Source organism: Hypanus sabinus, chromosome 5 (genome assembly GCF_030144855.1).
Source record: "Hypanus sabinus isolate sHypSab1 chromosome 5, sHypSab1.hap1, whole genome shotgun sequence".
Taxonomy (NCBI): domain Eukaryota; kingdom Metazoa; phylum Chordata; class Chondrichthyes; order Myliobatiformes; family Dasyatidae; genus Hypanus; species Hypanus sabinus.
Window position 1 is genome coordinate 144,290,873 of NC_082710.1, and position 19,184 is coordinate 144,310,056.

Here is a 19,184-nt window from a genome sequence, read left to right on the forward strand (position 1 = left end):
ATATTTTTTTTTGGCAATGGCATAGTGCAATACATAAAATATACCATAAATTACAATATATACATAGAGTATATATAGTAAAAGAAGTAGTGTAAAGATAGCAAAAGTAGGTAGTGTTCAAGGGTTCATAGTTCAGAAATCTGATGGCACAGAAGCTGCTCCTAAGATAGTGAATGTGTACTGCCAGGCTGCTATACCTCCTCCCTGAAGGATGGTAGTAATGAGAAGAGGGTGATGGAAGTAACAGTTGCTCTGTGTAAAAAAGCAAAATTAACATTTCAGATTGAATATTTAGGTTATATAACAAAGGAAATCTCCTTCAGAAGCAATTCTTAAAGATCCATGGTAGTTTATTGTGTCCTGTTACTGAGGTAGAGTTAGAGTTGTGCAGGTTATTTTAAGAACCCAGAGGCTGATGGGAAGTAGCTGTTCCTGAACCTGGTGGTGTGGGACTTCAGACTTCTGTAGGTCCTGTCCAATCGTGGCAATGAGAAGAGGGCATGACCCAGATGGTGGGGATCCACGATGCTAGATGCTGCCTTCTTGAGGCAGTGCCTCACACAGCTTCTGTCAATGTGAAAGATCTGTCCTTATGATGGGCCAGGCTATGCCCATTATGCTCTGCTGCCTCTTGAATTCCTGTGCATGGAAAAGGTGTAAATATGGTGAGATGGCAGAGGCAGATGTATAATATAAGCACCGGAATGGAGCAAAGAAGCCAAAATCCTATTTATGAGGTATCTGTACTCTCTTTTACTGTGCTGTGGTTTCAGGTTTCAGTATTATGTAAAAGAAAGCATGGCCATCAAAGATGAAATAGTTAAGTCTGGGTTATGCAAGACACTGGATTGGAGATCGTGCAGGAATGTAATAAGACCATAAGACATAGGAGCAGAATTAGGCCATTTGGCCCATCAAGTCTTCTCCACCCTTCATTGGTGGAGATCTCAGAAAGGGAGGATTCAGATAGTAATTTATTGCAATACACACTAAAGTGCAATAAAATCCCTTGCATTGCTTGTGTAAATCTCACAGTATAATCAGTGTGCATGGTTATTTGCCTGCTGAGTTCCTTCAGCATTTTGTGTGTGTTGTTTGTTTATTTTATAGTTTGCACGATTAGTGTTTTTCTGCACATTGGGTGTTTGACTGTCTTTTCTAAGTGGGCTCTGTTGGGTTTCTCTGATTTGTGGCTGCCTGTAAGGAGGCAAATCTCAAGGTTGTATATAGTATACATACTTTAATAATAAATGTACTTTGAACTTTTAATAAATGCAATAGTAAATACAGCAATGAGTGCCAAACATCAGATTAGCAGACAGATTGTAATGCAATCTGAAACGCAAAAATGACATTACTGAAATAATGGAGGGAAGTAGAACTAAGAGTCTGAGAACAAAGCAGCACTACTGGGAAGGGGATGTAAAAGAGGTGAATGGTTCAGAAGTCTGATGGGAGAAGACTTGGTGTGAGTTGGGATATGGCAAATAGTGCTGGATGAACTTGAGTAATCAGATGTTTAATTAACCAGTCAGCTTTCCAAAAGCAAAGTTTACAAAAGTGAGTGAACAGTATAATAATTGCCCCCTCCACCCACCTTTTGATTCTGACATCTTCCCCTTTCCTATTCAGTTCCGATGAAGGGTCTCAGCCCAAAATGTTGACTGTTTATTAATTTCCATAGACGCTGCCTGACCTGTTGAATTCCTCCAGCATTTTGTCTGTATATCTTAATCGGAGTGTTTTTAACCTTTCCTTTAAATCACTAGGTTCCATGTGGAGGTATCTGAGGTTCTCCTTCAGATACTCATTTTCAATTAAGATACTCTGGAGGGGATTGGAAACTAGGATCACTGGGAAAAATAGAATCAGAATCTGAATCAGGTTTATTGTCACTGACATAGTAAGTAGTGAATTTTGTGGCAGCAATGCAGTGCAAGCATAGTAAATTATGTCAATAAAAAATAAAATAAGTAGTGCAAAAGAGAAATAGCAAAGTAGTATTCATGGGTCCATGGGCTGTTCGGAAATCTGATGGACGATGCCTTCTTGGGGCACTGTCTTTGGAAGATGTCCTTGACGGTGGGAAGGCTTATGCCCGTGCTGGAGACAGTTGAGTTTACAAGCCTCAGAAGCCCCTTACGATCCTGTGCATTGGAGCCTTCACACCAGACAGTGATGCAACCTGTCAGAATGCTCTCCACTGTAAATCTGTAGAAATTTGTTAGAGTCTTTGGTGACATACTAAATCTCCATGTACTTTTGGATAGCAGTCACCCGTAGAAAACACACCAAGCAAATTTATACACAGGAAGCTTCCTTTAGTGGTCTGGCAAATGGCCATGTTGTCTGTTTTTCTGATGTTGGATGAGGGGGCAAATATTGGTGATGACTTGCACTTCATCTGTACTCCTATCTGAACTGTGACGTCCCCTTTAGTTTGGGTTTCTCCCATATCTCGTACCAGAGCACTGACCCATCCACTGGTAGACTGACATTGCAATTTGTCCTCTACTGTGCCTATTGTCTTGTTTATTAATTATTGTACTGCCCTGCATTGTTTTGTGCAGGTCCTGTGCAGGTCTGTAGTCTTGCGCAGTTTTTATGTTGTTTTATGTGTTCTAGTGTAGCTTTGTGCTGTCTCGCATAGTCTCGTGTAGTTTTGTGTTGTTTCATGTTGCACTCGGGTCCTGGAGGAACGTTGTTTCGTTTTTACTGTGTACTGTTCCAGCAGCTTATCGTCGAAATGACAATAAAAGCGACTTGAACTTGAGATGTGGGAGAAGCTACTTTGCACTTAAAAATCTCCCTCAAACAAAACTTCTTCAGTAAGGTCTTTAGCGCTTCATTTGTGCATGGGATCTTGCTCTGTACCAATTGGCCAACATATTTCCTGCATCCCAGCCATGAATGCCCTTCACTGTAAAATACTTTGGAGCACAGTGCAATAGTTAACTTGATAATGGCATGAGAATCTGCTTCAGGCGAGATAAATACTGGCCCAGGATGTGAGCAGATTGCTCCTCTTTGAAGTGGAATCTTCTGCATTCACATTCGAGAACAGATAGGGCCTTGGTTTGCTATCTTGTACTTGGAATACAGTAGCGGTCTCAGACAACTGCAGGCCAGAGGAAATTACGAAGATAGGAGCAGCCGTGATGGGAATTGAAGCAAAATGAGTATGTTGAAATCAGGTGGTTACCAGGAGGAAGAGCGGGATTAGAAACACAAAAATAAAGATTAGATTAGCTTTATTTGTCATCAAAACAGACAGTGAAATTGCATCAAATCAGCGAGGATTGCGCTGGGCATTTCTCAAGTGTCACACACTCCTGATGCCAGTATTATATGCCCAACTCTCACTAACATCTTTGAAATGCGGGAGGAAGTGGGAGCACCTGGAGGATACCCATCAGTTAAAGGGAGAACATACAAAGTCCTTACAGGCAGCAGTGGAATTGAACCCTGATTGGTGAAAGCTGACGCTGTAAACCGTTACGCTTGAGGGTGATGGATGAGCAGTACGAGTGCAGGTGTGAGAGCAGTCTTTTGGATGACCTGAAGTCCGCACTAAGGGCAAAGTGGAAGCGAGGCAAGAAGCGTGTTAGATTAATCAAACCTCACGCCAACTAAGTCACAGATGAGTTGAGGCAAGGGCATTATGGAAATTGGTGGTTTTGGAAGTGGTCCATAAGGTATGAGAGCAGAATTAGGCCAGTCAGCCTATTGAGACTTCCCTGCCATTCAGTGATGACCACATTCTTCATCTCATTTGCTCGCTTTCTCCCCAAAACCCTTAACCCACTTACCAATTAAGAACTTATCAATTTCTGTCTTAAAATACACACAGTGACTTGGCCTCCACAGGTCTCTGTGGCAACACATTCCACAGATTTACCACCATCTGGATGAAGAAACTAATCCTCACTTCAGTTCTAAAGGGACGTCCCTTTATTCTGAGGCTGTGCCCTTGGATCCTGGACTCTTCCTCTAATGGAAGCATCCTCTTCACATCCACTCTATCCATGGAGTAAATTTCAATGGGATACCCCTTCATCCTTCTGAACTCCATCAAGTACAGGCCCAGAGCTTAAAATACTCCTTATATCTTTCATTCTCATGAACCTCTCTTGACCCTCTCCAGGGCCAGCAATTCTTTCCTTAGATATAGAGGGCCTGAAACTGCTCAAAATGTTTCAAATGCTGTTTGACCAGCCTGGTAAACCATCAGCATTACTTTTATTATTGCTTTTATATTCTAGTCCTCTTGAAATAATACTAACATTGCATTTCCTTTCCTTACTACTGACTCAGCTTGCAAGTCAACCATGAAGGTGGTGGATACTTTCAAAGATTCAGGCCTAGTCCTAACACTGATTACCTTTCCCTTTGAAAAGAAGGTAGTTAGTTTGTGTTTGGTCTGTCTTATCTTTCTTTTGGCCTCAGTTTTACTTATTCACTATTGTTCCTTTCAGACTTAACTCAGCCAAGACAGGCCACGCTCATGGGCCAATGCTGCGCTGTCACATCTCATCCGGAGCACACACCAACCACAAGTATGTACCGCGGAGGGCTGTCCTTTACGTGCCCGGGAACGATGAAAGAAAACTCCAGAAGATACCCAATCTCCGTGTAGATTGTGCTGTACTCGACTGTGAAGATGGAGTTGCATTAAACCGAAAGGTACTTTAAGTTTGAACATATAAATGTAGAAGCACAATACAGAATATCGCTAGTCAAAGCCTTCAGTTTCCCTTGGAGTTTAGAAGAATAACAGATTCCAACATTGAAACGTTTTGTGTTCAGATGATTTGCCAGGGTAGAATCAAGGATCTCAAACACTGGAGAATGAACTCCCAATCACCTGGGAGCGTGTAGCAGGTCAGGAGGGAGAAGCAGAGTTAATGGTGAAGGTCAGCAATATTTCATCAGAATGGGAGAAACGAGAAAACAATTGTGTTTTAGGCAGAGAGGGCAAAGGTGATGTCTATGACAGTCAAATCTATGCATGTTTCAGCTCACACCCAATATTGAATTCAGCTGTAAGTAACTTTTAACCAGTTTGTTCCAGAACTGAAAAGGAATGAGAACAGGTGGGTTTTAAGGTATTGTAGCGGTGTGCTACATGCAGCGCTAAAATTACGACACGGAGTCGGTAACTGCAGTCGAAGGAAAAAACTTTATTCGAAATCTTCAGCCTCACTTTTAAGCCTCCCTCAACCTGTCCCCCATGGCGCAGAGGCTCCAAAGCTCTGTGCTCGCAAACCCCCGTAGGCTATCTAATTGTGAGTCGGTTCGGATGTGCCAGGAAATGGGTCGCCACACCTGGGCCGCTGTGTCCTGGTCGAGGGAGCTCACCACGTAGTAGTAGCGGGAGTCTTCTGAGGTGATCTGGCGAACGTGGAATTGGGCTTCGGCTTGCTGGAACCATAGGTTCGGGCGCTGTGTCCAGAAACCCGGCAGTTTCAACGAAACCGCATGAACAGAGGCGGTGTCGGTCATTTCTGGTCCAAAAATTGTTTGAACTGTCGGGGTCACCAATTGTAGCGGTGTGCTACACGCAGCGCTAAAATTACGACACGAAGTCGGTAACTGCAGTCGAAGGAAAAAACTTTATTCGAAATCCTCAGCCTCACTTTTAAGCCTCCCTCAACCTGCCCCCCATGGCGCAGAGTCTCCAAAGCTCTGTGCTCGCAAACCCCTGTAGGCTATCTAATTGTGAGTCGGTTCGGATGTGCCAGGAAATGGGTCGCCACTGTATTGTAATTAGTTTACCAAGTGCCCTTTTAGTTGTTGATGTTTTTGTGTAGTTATTACAGTTTTCCTCATTTTTATCTATGCCGCTCATTCACTTTTCTTCATTCCTGTATTGGCACCAGAATCAAGTTTATTACAAGACCATAAGATATAGGAGCAGAATTAGGCCATTTGGCTCATCGAGTCTACTCCACCAATTCATCATGGCTGATCCAATTTTCCTCTCAGCCCAGTCGCCTGCCTTCTTCCCCATGTTCCATTATGAACTGACCAATCAAGACTCTATCAAACTCTGCCTTAAATATACCCAATGACTTGGCCTCCACAGTTACCCGTGGCAAAGAATTCCACAGATTCACCAATTTGTGGTGAAACAAATTCCTCCTCATCTCCGTTCACTATTCTGAGGCTGTGTCCTTTGGTCCTAGACTCTCCTACCATTGAAAACATCCTCTTCACGTCCACTCTATCAATGCCTTTCTCCATTCAATAGGTTTCAATGAGGTCACCCCTCATTCTACTGAATTCCTGAGAATTTGGGCCCAGAGCCATCAAACGCTCTTCGTATGGCAGACCATTCAATCCGTGGATTATTTTCGTGTACCTCCTTTAAACTCTTTCCAGTTTCAGTACATCCTTTCTAAGATAAGGGGCCCAAACCTGTTCACAATATTCCAAGTGAGGCTTCAGCAGTGCTTTATAAAGTCTCAACATTACATCCTTGCTTTTATATTCTAGTCCTCTTGAAATGAATGCTAACATTGCATTTGCCTTCCTCACCACAGACTCAACCTGCAAATTAATCTTTAGGGAATCCTGCACAAGGACTCCTAAGTCCCTTTGCACCTCATTTTTTTGTATTTTCTCTCCATCTAGAAAATAGTCAGCCTTTTCATTTCTTCTACCAAAGTGCATGACCATACACTTCCTGACATTGTATTCCATTGGCCATTTCTTTGTCCGTTCTTCTAATCTGCCTAAGTCCTTCTGTAGCCTCTCTACTTCCTCAAAACTACCTGCCCCTCCTCCTATCTTCATATCATCTGCAAACTTTGCAACAATGCCATCAATTTTATCATCCAAATCATTGACATGTAATATTAGAAGATTCAGTCCAAGCACTGAACAGTGTAGAACACCACTAGTCACTGGCAGCCAAACAGAAAAGACTCCCTTTATTCCCACTCTTTGCCCTCTGCCAATCAGCCACTGCTTTATTGATGCTAGAATCTATCCTGTAATACCATGGGCTTGTAGCTTGTTAAGCAGCCTCATATGTGGCACCTTGTCAAAGGTCTTCTGAAAATCCAAGTACATAGCTTCAATCAATTCTCCTTTGTCTCTCCCACTTGTTATTTCTTCAAAGAATTCCAACAAATTTGTCAGGCAAGATCACACTAACTATGGCCTATTTCATCACGTGCCTCCAAGTATCCTGAGATCTCATCCTTAAGAATTGACTGCCCCTCTCCTTCCTTGAAGAGTGGAGTGATATTTGCAATTTTCTAATCTTCCGGAACCATTCCAGAATCTTGTGATTCTTGAAAGATCATTACTAATGCCTCCACGATTTCTTAAGTCACCTCTTTCAGAACTCTGGGGTGTACACCATCTGGACCAGGCGACTTATCTACCTTCAGACCTTTCAGTTTCTCAAGAACCTTCTCTAGTTATGGTAACTTCACACACGTGTGAACGTGTTGTGCCAGCACATGGAACCTCCACCATACCGCTAGTGTCTTCCACTGTGAAGACTGATGCAAAATACTTATTCAGTTCATCCTCCATTTTGTTGTCCCCCGTTGCTACCTCCCCAACATATGCCATGACATTTATTGCTTTGTGGTAGTAGTATTGTGCAAGATATAAAATGTAAGATAAGATACAGAAGTAAATCAAGAGTGCAAAAGAGGAAGTTCGAGGACTGTTCAGGAATCTGATGATGTAGGAGAGGAGGCTGTTCCGAAAACATAGAGTGTGGGTCTGCAGGCTCCTGTACCTCCTCCCTGAATGGTAGTAATGAGAAGAGGGCATTTCCTGGATGACAAAGATCCATAGTGACGCTTTCTTGAGGCACAGCCTCTTGAAGATGTCCCCAGTGGTGGGAAGGGTGGATTTCTCTGCATCATTGCCTCTGATGGTGTCACCCATGGCTCAGGTCGTGGCTATAAGTGAGAAGGGTTTGGGTTTAAATCACACCCCAGGGCATACTGTTTAAAGATTAATAACAAAGATGAGCTTTATTTGTCACATGTACACTGAAACATACAATGAAATACATTGTTTTGCATTAATGACCAACATTGTCTGAGGCTATGCTGGGGGCAGCATGCAAGAGTTGCCATGCTTCCATCACAACATGCCCACACCTTACAAACCCTTACTATCCCGTGGGAGGAAAGCAGGGTATCTGGAGTAAATCCATGGGAGGAACCTATGAACTCCTTACAGATAACGGTGGGAGTTGAACGCCTATAAAGCATTATGAGGGCCAACGTGCTGCTGTGCCACATCTAGATTGTACTGAGGGTGTGCACCAGTGCTGAAGTCACGATCTTTCACGTGAGATGTTGAACCAAGTCCTATCTTTTCCAAGAGTAACATACTGGAGGAACTCAGCAGGTTAGAAAGCATCTGTAGAGGGAATAACAGTTTCAGGCTGAGATCCTTCATCAGGACTGGAAAGAAAGATGGAAGAAGCCAGAATAAAAGGGTGGGGGGAGAGGAAGGAAGATGAGTTGATGGACAATGGGTGAATCAGGTGAAGGGAGGAAGATAAGGATATAGAATGGAGAAGTAGGAATGATGTAACAAGCTGGGATGTAGTAGATGGAAGATGTAAAGGATTGAAGAGGAAGGAATCTGATACGAGAGAACAGTGGACCATGGACTAAAGGTAAGGAGATGAGATCTAAAGGGAGGAAGATATGGGCATGTCATGCAAGTGGGGGAGAGGAAAGGGGAGACGTAAAGGGGCTAGTGGGATAAGGAAAAACAAGGAATGGGGATGGGGGGGATGAGAAGGGAGTGGTTACTGGAAGTTAGAAAACTCCCAGCATATGTACCTCCTATTTCTAATGAAGTAGCCACTGAGTGTATGTTCATGATCTTCTGCTGCTGTAGCCCATCTACTTTATGGTTCAATGTATTACGTGTTCAGAGATGCTCTTCTACACACCATTGTTGTAACGTGTAGTTATTTGGGTTAAGGCAGAAGAGGTGTTGGAGTTGTTAAAATACATTAGGACAGATAAGTCCCCAGGGCCTGACAGAATATTCCCCAGGCTGTTCCACGAGGTGAGGGAAGAGATTGCTGAGCCTCTGGCTAGGATCTTTATGTCCTTGTTGTCCACGAGAATGGTACCGGAGGATTGGAAGGAGGCGAATGTTGTCCCCTTGTTCAAAAAAGGTAGTAGGGATAGTCCGGGTAATTATAGACCAGTGAGCCTTACGTCTGTGGTGGGAAAGCTGTTGGAAAAGATTCTTAGAGACAGAATCTATGGGCATTTAGAGAATCATGGTCTGATCAGGGACAGTCAGCATGGCTTTGTGAAGGGCAGATCAAGGCTGATAGAGTTCTTTGAGGAGGTGACCAGGCATATAGATGAGGGTAGTGCAGTGGATATGATTTACATGGATTTTAGTAAGGCATTTGACAAGGTTCCACACAGTACGCTTATTCAGAAAGTCAGAAGGCATGGGTTCCAGGGAAATTTGGCCAGGTGGATTCAGAGTTAGCTTGCCTGCAGAAAGGAGAGGGTCGTGGTGGAGGGAGTACATTCAGATTGAAGGGTTGTGACTAGTGGTGTCCCACAAGGATCTGTTCTGGGACCTCTACTTTTTGTGATTTTTATTAACGACCTGGATGTGGGGGTGGAAGGATGGGTTGGCAAGTTTGCAGATGACACAAAGGTTGGTGGTGTTGTGGATAGTGTAGAGGATTGTCTAAGATTGCAGAGAGACATTGATAGGATGCAGAAGTGGGCTGAGAAGTGGCAGATAGAGTTCAACCCAGAGAAGTGTCAGGTGGTACACTTTGGAAGGACAAACTCCAAGGCAGAGTACAAAGTAAATGGCAGGATACTTGGTAGTGTGGAGGAGCAGAGGGATCTGGGGATACATGTCCACAGATCCCTGAAAGTTGCCTCACAGGTAGACAAGGTAGTTAAGAAAGTTTATGGAGTGTTAGCTTTCATAAGTCGAGGGATAGAGTTTAAGAGTCACGGGGTAATGATACAGCTCTATAAAACTCTGTTTAGGCCTCACTTGGAGTACTGTGTCCAGTTCTGGTCACCTCACTATAGGAAGGATGTGGAAGCATTGGAAAGGGTACAGAGGAGATTTACCAGGATGCTGCCTGGTTTAGAGAGTGTGCATTATGATCAGAGATTAAGGGAGCTAGGACTTTACTCTTTGGAGAGAAGGAGGATGAGAGGAGACATGATAGAGGTATACAAAATATTCAGAGGAATTGATAGAGTGGACAGCCAGCGCCTCTTCCCCAGGGACCACTGCTCAATACAAGAGGACATGGCTTTAAGGTAAGGGGTGGAAAGTTCAAGGGGGATATTAGAGGAAGGTTTTTTACTCAGAGAGTTGAATGCACTACCTGAGTCAGTGTTGGAGGCAGATACAGTAGTAAAATTTAAGAGACTACTAGACAGGTATATGGAAGAATTTAAGGTGGAGGGTTATATGGGAGGCAGGGTTTGAGGGTCGGCACAGCATTGTGGGCCGAAGGGCCTGTAATGTGTTGTATTGTTCTATGTTCTGTGTTTACTGTTACCAGACTGGCAATTCTCCTCTGACCTCTTTTATTAACAAGGTGTTTGTGCACCATTCTTTGTAAATTCTAGAGATTGTTGTGCTTGAAAATCCCAGGGAATCAGCAGTTTCTGAGATACTCAAACCTCCATTACTGGCAACACCAATCATTCCACTGTCAAAGTTACTTAGATGACATTTCTTCCCCATTCTGATATTTGGTCTGAACATCAACTGAACCCCTTGACCATGCCTGCATACTTTTCAGCATTGAGTTGCGGTCACATGATTGGCTGATTAAATATTTGCATTAACGAGCTGGTGTACAGGTGTATCTGATAAACAGTCCACTAAGTGTCTTGCTCAGTTCCGGAACTGGGGTGTTCTACCAGATATAGAACATTTCAGAAGATTCTCATCATAGAAGGAGGCCTTTCAGCCCCTGAATGAATTCCACAGATTTACCACCTACTGGCTAACAAAATTCCTCCTCATCTTTGTTTTAAAAGGACCTCCTTTGTTTCTGAGGCTAATCCCTCTTTTTCCTTGACTCAACCACTATTGTAACCATTCTCTCCACATCCATTCTATCTAGGCCTCTCAATATTTGATGTGTTTCAATGAGATCTCCTCCCCCCTCCCACCTTCATTCTTCTAAACTTCAGCGAGTACAGACCCTGAGCAATCAAACACTCCTCATACATTAACCCCTTCATTCGCAGGATCATTCTCATGAACATCCTGTGGTCTCTCTCCAATGCCAGCACAAAAACCAACTTCTCATAGATGTGGTCTGACCAGTGCCATATAAAGCGTTAGCTTTGGTGCTTCCTTTTCACTGTCTTGTGCATATGTGCATGCACTAAATTGCTCTTCATCCTGTTTGTTCCAAATCAAATAGCTCCATTTCAGCCAGTTTGTCTTGCCTAAAGGTTTCCCTCAGTTAACAGTACTATTGAAGCACATACCACCAAGCTCAAGGACAGCTTCTATCCCGCTGTTATGACTATTGAACATTTCCTTTGTACAGTAAAATAGTCTCTTGACCTTACAGTCTACCTTCTTATGACCTTGCACCTTATTGTCTTGTCTGCACTGCACTTTCTCGGTAACGGTAACAGTTTATTCTGCACAAGCAAGGGAAAATCTGCAAATGCTGGAAATCGAAAGCAACACACACAAGATGCTGGAGGAACTCAGCAGATCGGGCTGCATTTATGAAAAAGTGTAAACAGTTGACATTGCAGGCTGAGACCCTTCATCAGGATTTTATTCTGCACTCTGTTATTATTTTCCCTTGTACTTCCTCAATGCACTGTTGTAATGAACTGAACTGTATGAATGGCATGCAGGGTAAATCTTCACTGCACCTCAGTACTTGTGACAATAAATAAACGTATTACCAACTGTTGGTTAAGTTACCATCATGATATTCTTCAGGGAGCTAGTTTGATGCAAGTTAGCTCTCAAGATTCCTACAATACAAAACTGAATGTACTTCAGTAGTCCTGAAATGACAGAAGGATGGATAGAGGAACGTCCTTTTCCATAAGCTGCTCGTTCGCTGCCTCACAGTTGCTCTCCACTGTTCTTGCTGCGTACACTGACAAGATCAGCTTCCCACCATCTGCCCTTCAGTGCAGTCTCCAGCGACGATCCCCTATCATTCTGCTTTCCTTCCACCTGACCGAGCCTTCGCCACAGAACTACTTATCACAGCGCCACATGCTAACCAGAGATCGATAGATTACGGAGTATTAAAGGAATCGAGGCATTTGGATTGAGTGCAGGAGGTGGCTCTGAGGTAGGAGATCAGCCGTGTCCTTGATGAATGGGAGGAATATCCTAAATGGCCTAAACAGGACTGAATGGCCTTCTCTGTGTATATTTCTTATGGCCTGATAAAGCACCAACATTGTTTTCAAAAGTGATGTTGGTAGATAATGAATTGTTAACAGGACTCTGTAGAGAAAAACATTGGGCCAAATGGTTTTCATTCTGTAGAGAACCACAGGGAACACCCTGTTCATGGTTCAACTCTTCTCCACCTGCACATCAAGCTGTTGGAATCTGAACCAAGCCGAGATTCCAGTAGTTCTGGCCTCCAGACCCACACTGGAACATTGGCATATGGTATTGGGATTGGTTTATGAATGTCATATGTACCAAGTAACAGTAAGTAGCTTGTCTTTTGTACTGTTTATAATAATCAAATCATTACATAGCACATTGAGCTAGAATAAGGTAATACAATAACGGTGCAGATTAACAGAGAGCAGCATAGTAGCGTAGTGGTTAGCACAACACTTTACAGTACAGGCGACCTGGGTTCAATTCCCGCTGCTGCCTGTAAGGAGTTTGTACATTCTCCCTGTGACTATGTCGGTTTCCTCCGGATGCTCTGCTTTCCTACCACAGTCTAAAGATAGGTTAATTGGTCCTGTGATTAGGCTATGATTAAATTGGGAGATTTCTGGGTGACACAGTTGGAAGGGCCTATTCCTCACTGTATCTCAATAGGTTAATTGATAGATACAGTATGTCATGAAATTTGTTGTTCTCTGGCCGCAGTACAGTGCTATGCACATGTAATGCCCTGGTTCATATTTTTTACTGCTATGCTGTTCTGCATTTCATTTTGTGCTGTTCTGGGCGAGCTGCTTGTTTTCAGCAGAGAGAGGCAAATGTGCGCCATCCAATTAGGATGGTTGGATAAGGGGAGGTTTCTCTGATGAGAGACACTAAGGTTGAGCTTGGGATTGTTGTTCGAGAGGAGATGAAGAGTGAAGACGCTGGGGAGAACCAGTCGTAGCATACGATCCAGTGGGAGATGGTTTGTTCGAGATGGATTGCAAGCGACGTTCAGAAGCTAATGTGTGCTTTCACGTTGACTGAGGGCCCAGTGTGTGTGAGTGACAGAGAAGTTCAAGATGAGCTCCAACTTTTGCACATTTGTTTAATTAGAATGGACCTTCTCTTTTTGTTTGGGAGGAGAAATAAATGTGCAGACTATTTTCTAAACAGGTAGAAAATCCAGGAATCTGAGATGCAGAGGGACTTGGGAGTCCTTGTACAGAACACCCTGAAGGTTAACTTGCAGGTTGAGTCGGTGGTGAGGAAGGCAAATGCCATGTTAGCATTCATTTCAAGAAGTCTAGAATACAAGAGCAAAGATGTGATGCTGAGGCTTTATAAGGCACTGGTGAGGCCTCACCTTGAGTATTGTGAACATTTTTGGGCACCTCATCTTAGAAAAGATATGCTGGCATGGAAGAGGGTCCAGAGGATGATTCCGGGAATGAAAGGGTTATCGTACGAGGAACATTTGATGGCTCTGGAATTCTGAAGGATGAGGGGGGATATAATTGAAACCTTCCAAATGTTGAAAGGCCTAGACAGAGTAGATGTGGAAAGGATGTTTCCCATGGTGGGAGAGTCTAGGACAACAGGGCACAGCCTCAGGATAGAGGGGCGCCCGTTCAAAACAGTGATATGGAGAAATCTCTTTAGCCAAAAGATGATGAATTTGTAGAATTTGTTGCCACATACAGCTGTGGAGGCCAGGTCATTGCTTGTATTTAAGGCAGAGATTGACAGGTTTTTGATTGGATGCGGCATCAAAGATTATGGGGAGAAGGCCGGGAACTGGAATTGAGGAGGAGCGAGAAAAAAAGGATCAGCCCATGATTAAATGGCGGAGCAGATTTGATGGGCCAGATAACCTAATTCTGCTCCTATGTCTTATGGTCTTTCTACACTATAGTGGCCCCTACATACCTGATGACGAGGCAACCGATTAGAATGCTCTACATGGTACATCTGCAGAAAGTCTGCTGGAGTCTTTGGTGACATCTCCTAATGAGATAGAGTCGCTGCTGTGTCTTCTTTGTAATTGTATTTATATCTTGGACCCAGGATAGATCTTCAGAGATGCCTGCAAGCCTTCCATTGTTACCTAACCTACTCTTGTCTGCCCTGCCCACTGGACTTGCTTGATTCACCCTCTGTATTTTTCTTCCTATCTGCTGCACTGTTGCTGGGTGTATTGTTAGTGCACGAGCAGTCACCACTGGTGGTACGTTTGAGCAGCAGATCCAGTCTGGCCCTGTGTCTGTCTGTGAGTGCTAATCAAAAAAACATCAGAGCTATTTGGCATGAACTTGTATGTCACTTTAACACAATAAACTTGGTGCTGCATTCCAGATTTCCCACTTTAAACCTCTCCTCCTTTCGTTCTCCCTTTAAAATTAAACCTCCTTCTTTGGCGAAGCTTTTGGTTTCCTGCCATAGCTCTCTCTGTATCGCAGTGTTAGATTTTATTTGATAACACTCCTGTGTAGCACCTTGGGGCGTCTTCCTATGTTAAAGACAACGTATAAATCATTATTGTTAATGCAGACTTCACCCATCTGGTGAAAAAATTCATGTAGTCCATCTGAGTTTAACCATGCAGAAAGACCCAGTGCCCTTTCCATCATGTTTTCCAGCTGTTTATAACAGAATTTCACTGATATTTTTATTTCAACTGCTCCACCAAGAGTCAATTTCACACAATGGTTTGAATGAGGGAGAGTATTTCTTTAGCCTCTCTGGATTGCCAAAGTGTGTGGGCACTGGTGTGCCAATTTGAGAAGGTGAGCGAGCTATTTGGGCACAGCAAGATTCCACAAATAGCAGTGGGTCAGCGGAGGGAATATTGTGTGAAGTAAATGTTTCATAGAGCATAGAACAGTACAGCATAGAAAAGGCCATTCTGCCAAACCAGCTAAAAAGCAAATCATAAACAGCCAAACACTAATCCCTCCTACCTACATCATGTCCATATCCTTCCATACTCCTTACATCCATTTGCCTATCCAAACATCTCTTAAAAGCCTCCAGTATTTGCCTCTGCCACCATATCAGGCAGTGCGTTCCAGGCATCTACAACCTTCTGAGTAAAAAACTTACCCCTCACATGCCCTTTGAACCTACCCCTCTCACCCACAGTGCATGCCTTCTGGTCTTAGACAATTCAACCCTGGGAAACACTCGTATTCTTTAAACCTCTCAGATCACCCCTCAGCCTCCAGTGCCCCAGAGTAAACAACCCAAGTTTGCCCAGGTTCATGTGATAGTACATGCCCTCTAAACTAGGCAGTATCCTGGTAAACCTCTTCTGCACCCTCTCCAAAGCCTCAACATCCTTCCTATAGCGGGGCGACCAAAACTGCATACCTAACCAGAGTTTTATAAAGTTGCAACATAAACTTTTGACTTTTGAACTCAATGCCTTAACTGATAAGAGCAAGCATTCCATAAACCTTTTTAACCACCTTATCAACCTGTGGAGCCACTTTCAAGGAGTTATGAAGTTGGATCCCAAAATATCTCTGCTCAGCAACACTGTTAAGGATTTTGCCCCTAACAGAGTACTACCTCCTTGCATTTGCCCTACTAAGGTGCAACACCTCACATTTCTCTGGGTTAAACTCCATCTGCCATTATCTGCAACTGATCTATATTGTGCTGAATTCTTTGCCGGTCTCCTACACCATCCACAACTCCACTAATTTTGGTATCGTCCACAAACTTACTAACCCATCCATCTACATTTTCATCCAGGTCATTTATATACACCACAAGCAGCAGAGATCCCAACACAGGTCCCTGTGAGACACCACTAATTACAGATCTCTGGCTCGAATAAATCCCTACAACCACTATCCCCTGTCCAGTTCTGAATCCAAACAGTCAATTCACAGCAGACCCAATGCATCTTAATCTTCTGGATTAGCCTCCCATGATGGACTTTGTCAAGTGCCTTGCAGGCAACATCCACTGCCCTCCCCTCAACATCCTCTCTCGTCACTTTGTCAAAAAACCCGATCAAGTCGGTAAGTCATGACCTGCCACACACAAACCACGCTGGCTCTCCCTAATTAGGACGTGGGTTTCCAAAAGCTCAATATACCTTATCCCTAAGAATTTTGTCCTGCAATTTCCAGACTCACCAGTCTATAGTTCCTAGGATTTCCCTTGTTCCCTTCTTAAATAGAGGTACAACATTAGCCACTCATCAGCCCTCCAGGACCTCGCCTGTGGCTAGAGAGGACATGAAGATACTGATCAAGGGCCCAGAAATCTTGTTTCTTGCCTCTTTCAGTAACCTGGGGTAAATTCCATCAGGCCCTTGGGACTTATCCACCTTAGTACTCATTAGGAGGCCCAACACTTCCTCCTCCTTGACTTCTAAACTGCCTAAAATATTTATACACTCGGCACTGATCTCCTGGTCCCCCATATCCTTTTCCCTGGTAAATACTGAAGCATAGTACTCATTAAGTACCTCACTCACATTCTCTGCATCCAAGCAAATGTTCCTGCCTTTATCCTTGAGTGGTCTCACCCTCTCCTAGTTATCGTCTTGCTCTTGATGGATGTATAGAATGCCTTAAAATTCTCTTTGATCCTACTCGCCAGGGACTTTTCATGACCCCCTCTTGGCTTTTTTAATTCCTTTCTTTAGTCCTTTTCGGGCTTCTTTATACTCCTCATGTGTTCCTTTTGATCTCAACTTCCAAAGCTGTACACACTTTTCCTTTTTCTTCTTGTTCAAATTCATCACCTCTCTAGAAATCCTAAGTTCCCTTACTTTGTCATCATTGTCCTTCCTTCTAACAGGAACATACCTTTCCTGTACTCTGTGTAATCGATCTTTAAATACCCTCCACATGTTAAGTATGGACTTGCCAGAGAAAAGGTGTTCCCAATGAATTCTTCTTTGTTCCTGCTTAATGCCCTCAGAATTTGTCCCACTCCGATTTAAAATTGTCTGACAAGGGCCATACCTATCCTTATCTATAGCTGTCCTGAAAGTTAAGGAATTGCGGTCACTGTTCCCTAACTAACTGTTCACCCACTGAAAGGTCAGTTACCTGGCCAGGCTCATTACTGAATATCAGATCCAGTACAGACCCCCCTGTCATTGGATCATCCATATATTGATTTAAGAAACCTTCCTGGATACACTTAACAAATTCTGCCACCTCTAAACCCCTTGCACTAAAAAAGTCCCAGTTTACTGTAGGAAAGTTGAAATCCTCTATGATAACAACTGTATTATCTTTACACATTTCCTTAATCTGATTACACATCTGTTCCTCAATGTCCCGGTGGCTATGAGGGGATCTGTAGTACAATCCCATCAGTGTGATTGCACCCTTCCCATTCCTGAGTTCCACCCAAATGGATTCAGTGTCTGACCCCTCCATTATGTCTCCCTGTGATATTGTGCAACCCTCCCCCCAACTTTTAACTCCTCCTCTATTTTTTCTAAAACTTCGAAAATCTGGTACATTAATCAACCGTTCCTGCCCCTCTCTAAACCAAGTTTCAGTAATGGCTACAACATCGTAGTTCCATGCTCTAAGTTCATCACGCTTACCCATAATACTCCTAGCATTAAAATATACACACTTCATACTGTTATTTCAATTTTGCTTTTCAACACTTGCCCTGACATCTATCTTCTGGTCCAATCCTTCCCTTACTGGCCTGGGGCTCCAGTTCCCAGCCCCCTGCAAGACTGGTTAAAACTCTCCTGAGTAGCATCAGCAAACCTCCCAGCCAGGATATTAGTTCCCATCTAGTTCAGGTGCAACCTGTCCCACTTGTACAAGTCACCCATTCCCCAAAAAAAGTTCCAATGATCCAGGAGCTTGAATCCCCATCCCCTGCACCATCTCCTCAGCCATTCACTCATCTGTGCTATTGCCCCATTCCGACCTGCACTCGCCTTCTCTTCAGCCTCTTCCCTAACTCTTTATACTCACTATGTTGGAGCTCTTCCCTTTTTCTGCGTATGTCATTGGTGCTAATATGCCCCACGGCCTCTGGCTGTTCCTCCTCCCCCTCACAAATATTCTGCAACCGTTCCAATATATCATGGACTCTCGCACCCAGAAACCTACCTTCCTTTTATTTGCAGCTGAGTTTAAGCCTCTGATGCTGACACTTACCACACCATGATGAGAGACATTGTTCATGTGTTTAGTCAGAGTCTTTTTCTCAGGGCTGAAATGGCTAAAAATGGCTGAAATGGTGCTGGGAAGTAGGAACAAAGGAGATGTCAGGGGTAAGTTTATTACTCAGAGAGTGGTGAGTGCGTGGAATGGGCTGCCGTCAACTGTGATGGAAGCAGATACGATAGGGTCTGAGACTCCTGGATAGGTACATGGAGCTTAGAAAAATAGAGGGCTATGGGTAACCCTAGGTAATTTCTAAAATAAGTACATGTTTGACACAGCATTGTAGGCCAAAGGGCCTGTATTGTGCTGTAGGTTTTCTATGTTTCTATTTTTCTACCTGCATAGTCCCAAATTGAATGGCCTTGCCCAAATCTGCTCCTTTCATATTCTCTGTCCTGACCTCCATGGGGCTCTGACACTGACACTCACACATTCCCTGCATCAATTTTTGTTTTTACAGAGACTTAGGAAAGGGTTGAGAACTTCGTGAAGATATAAAAATGTGTAAGGTAGGCTATAGGAAGGGTGGGTTAATTCCAGTGGATGGAAAGTGTTTTACTTTTACAAATGCAAAACACAGAAGACAATTAAAAGGAAAACAAGAGAGCCAGGAATGCAAGTGAAATTTCATTTTTTACTTTCAGCATGGCGCGC

At 43.5% G+C, this 19,184-nt stretch overlaps 1 protein-coding gene across 3 annotated transcripts in view; it reads left to right on the forward strand.

The window, feature by feature from the left end:
• The window catches only part of clybl (citrate lyase beta like), a 150,937-nt gene that overhangs the window by 98,923 nt on the left and 32,830 nt on the right, over nucleotides 1-19,184 (forward strand). For all 3 annotated transcript variants that reach the window (XM_059970498.1, XM_059970499.1, XM_059970500.1), the window contains one exon: nucleotides 4,476-4,683. In XM_059970498.1, coding sequence (XP_059826481.1) covers nucleotides 4,476-4,683 — 208 coding nt within the window. The remainder of the gene's footprint in view (nucleotides 1-4,475; nucleotides 4,684-19,184) is intronic.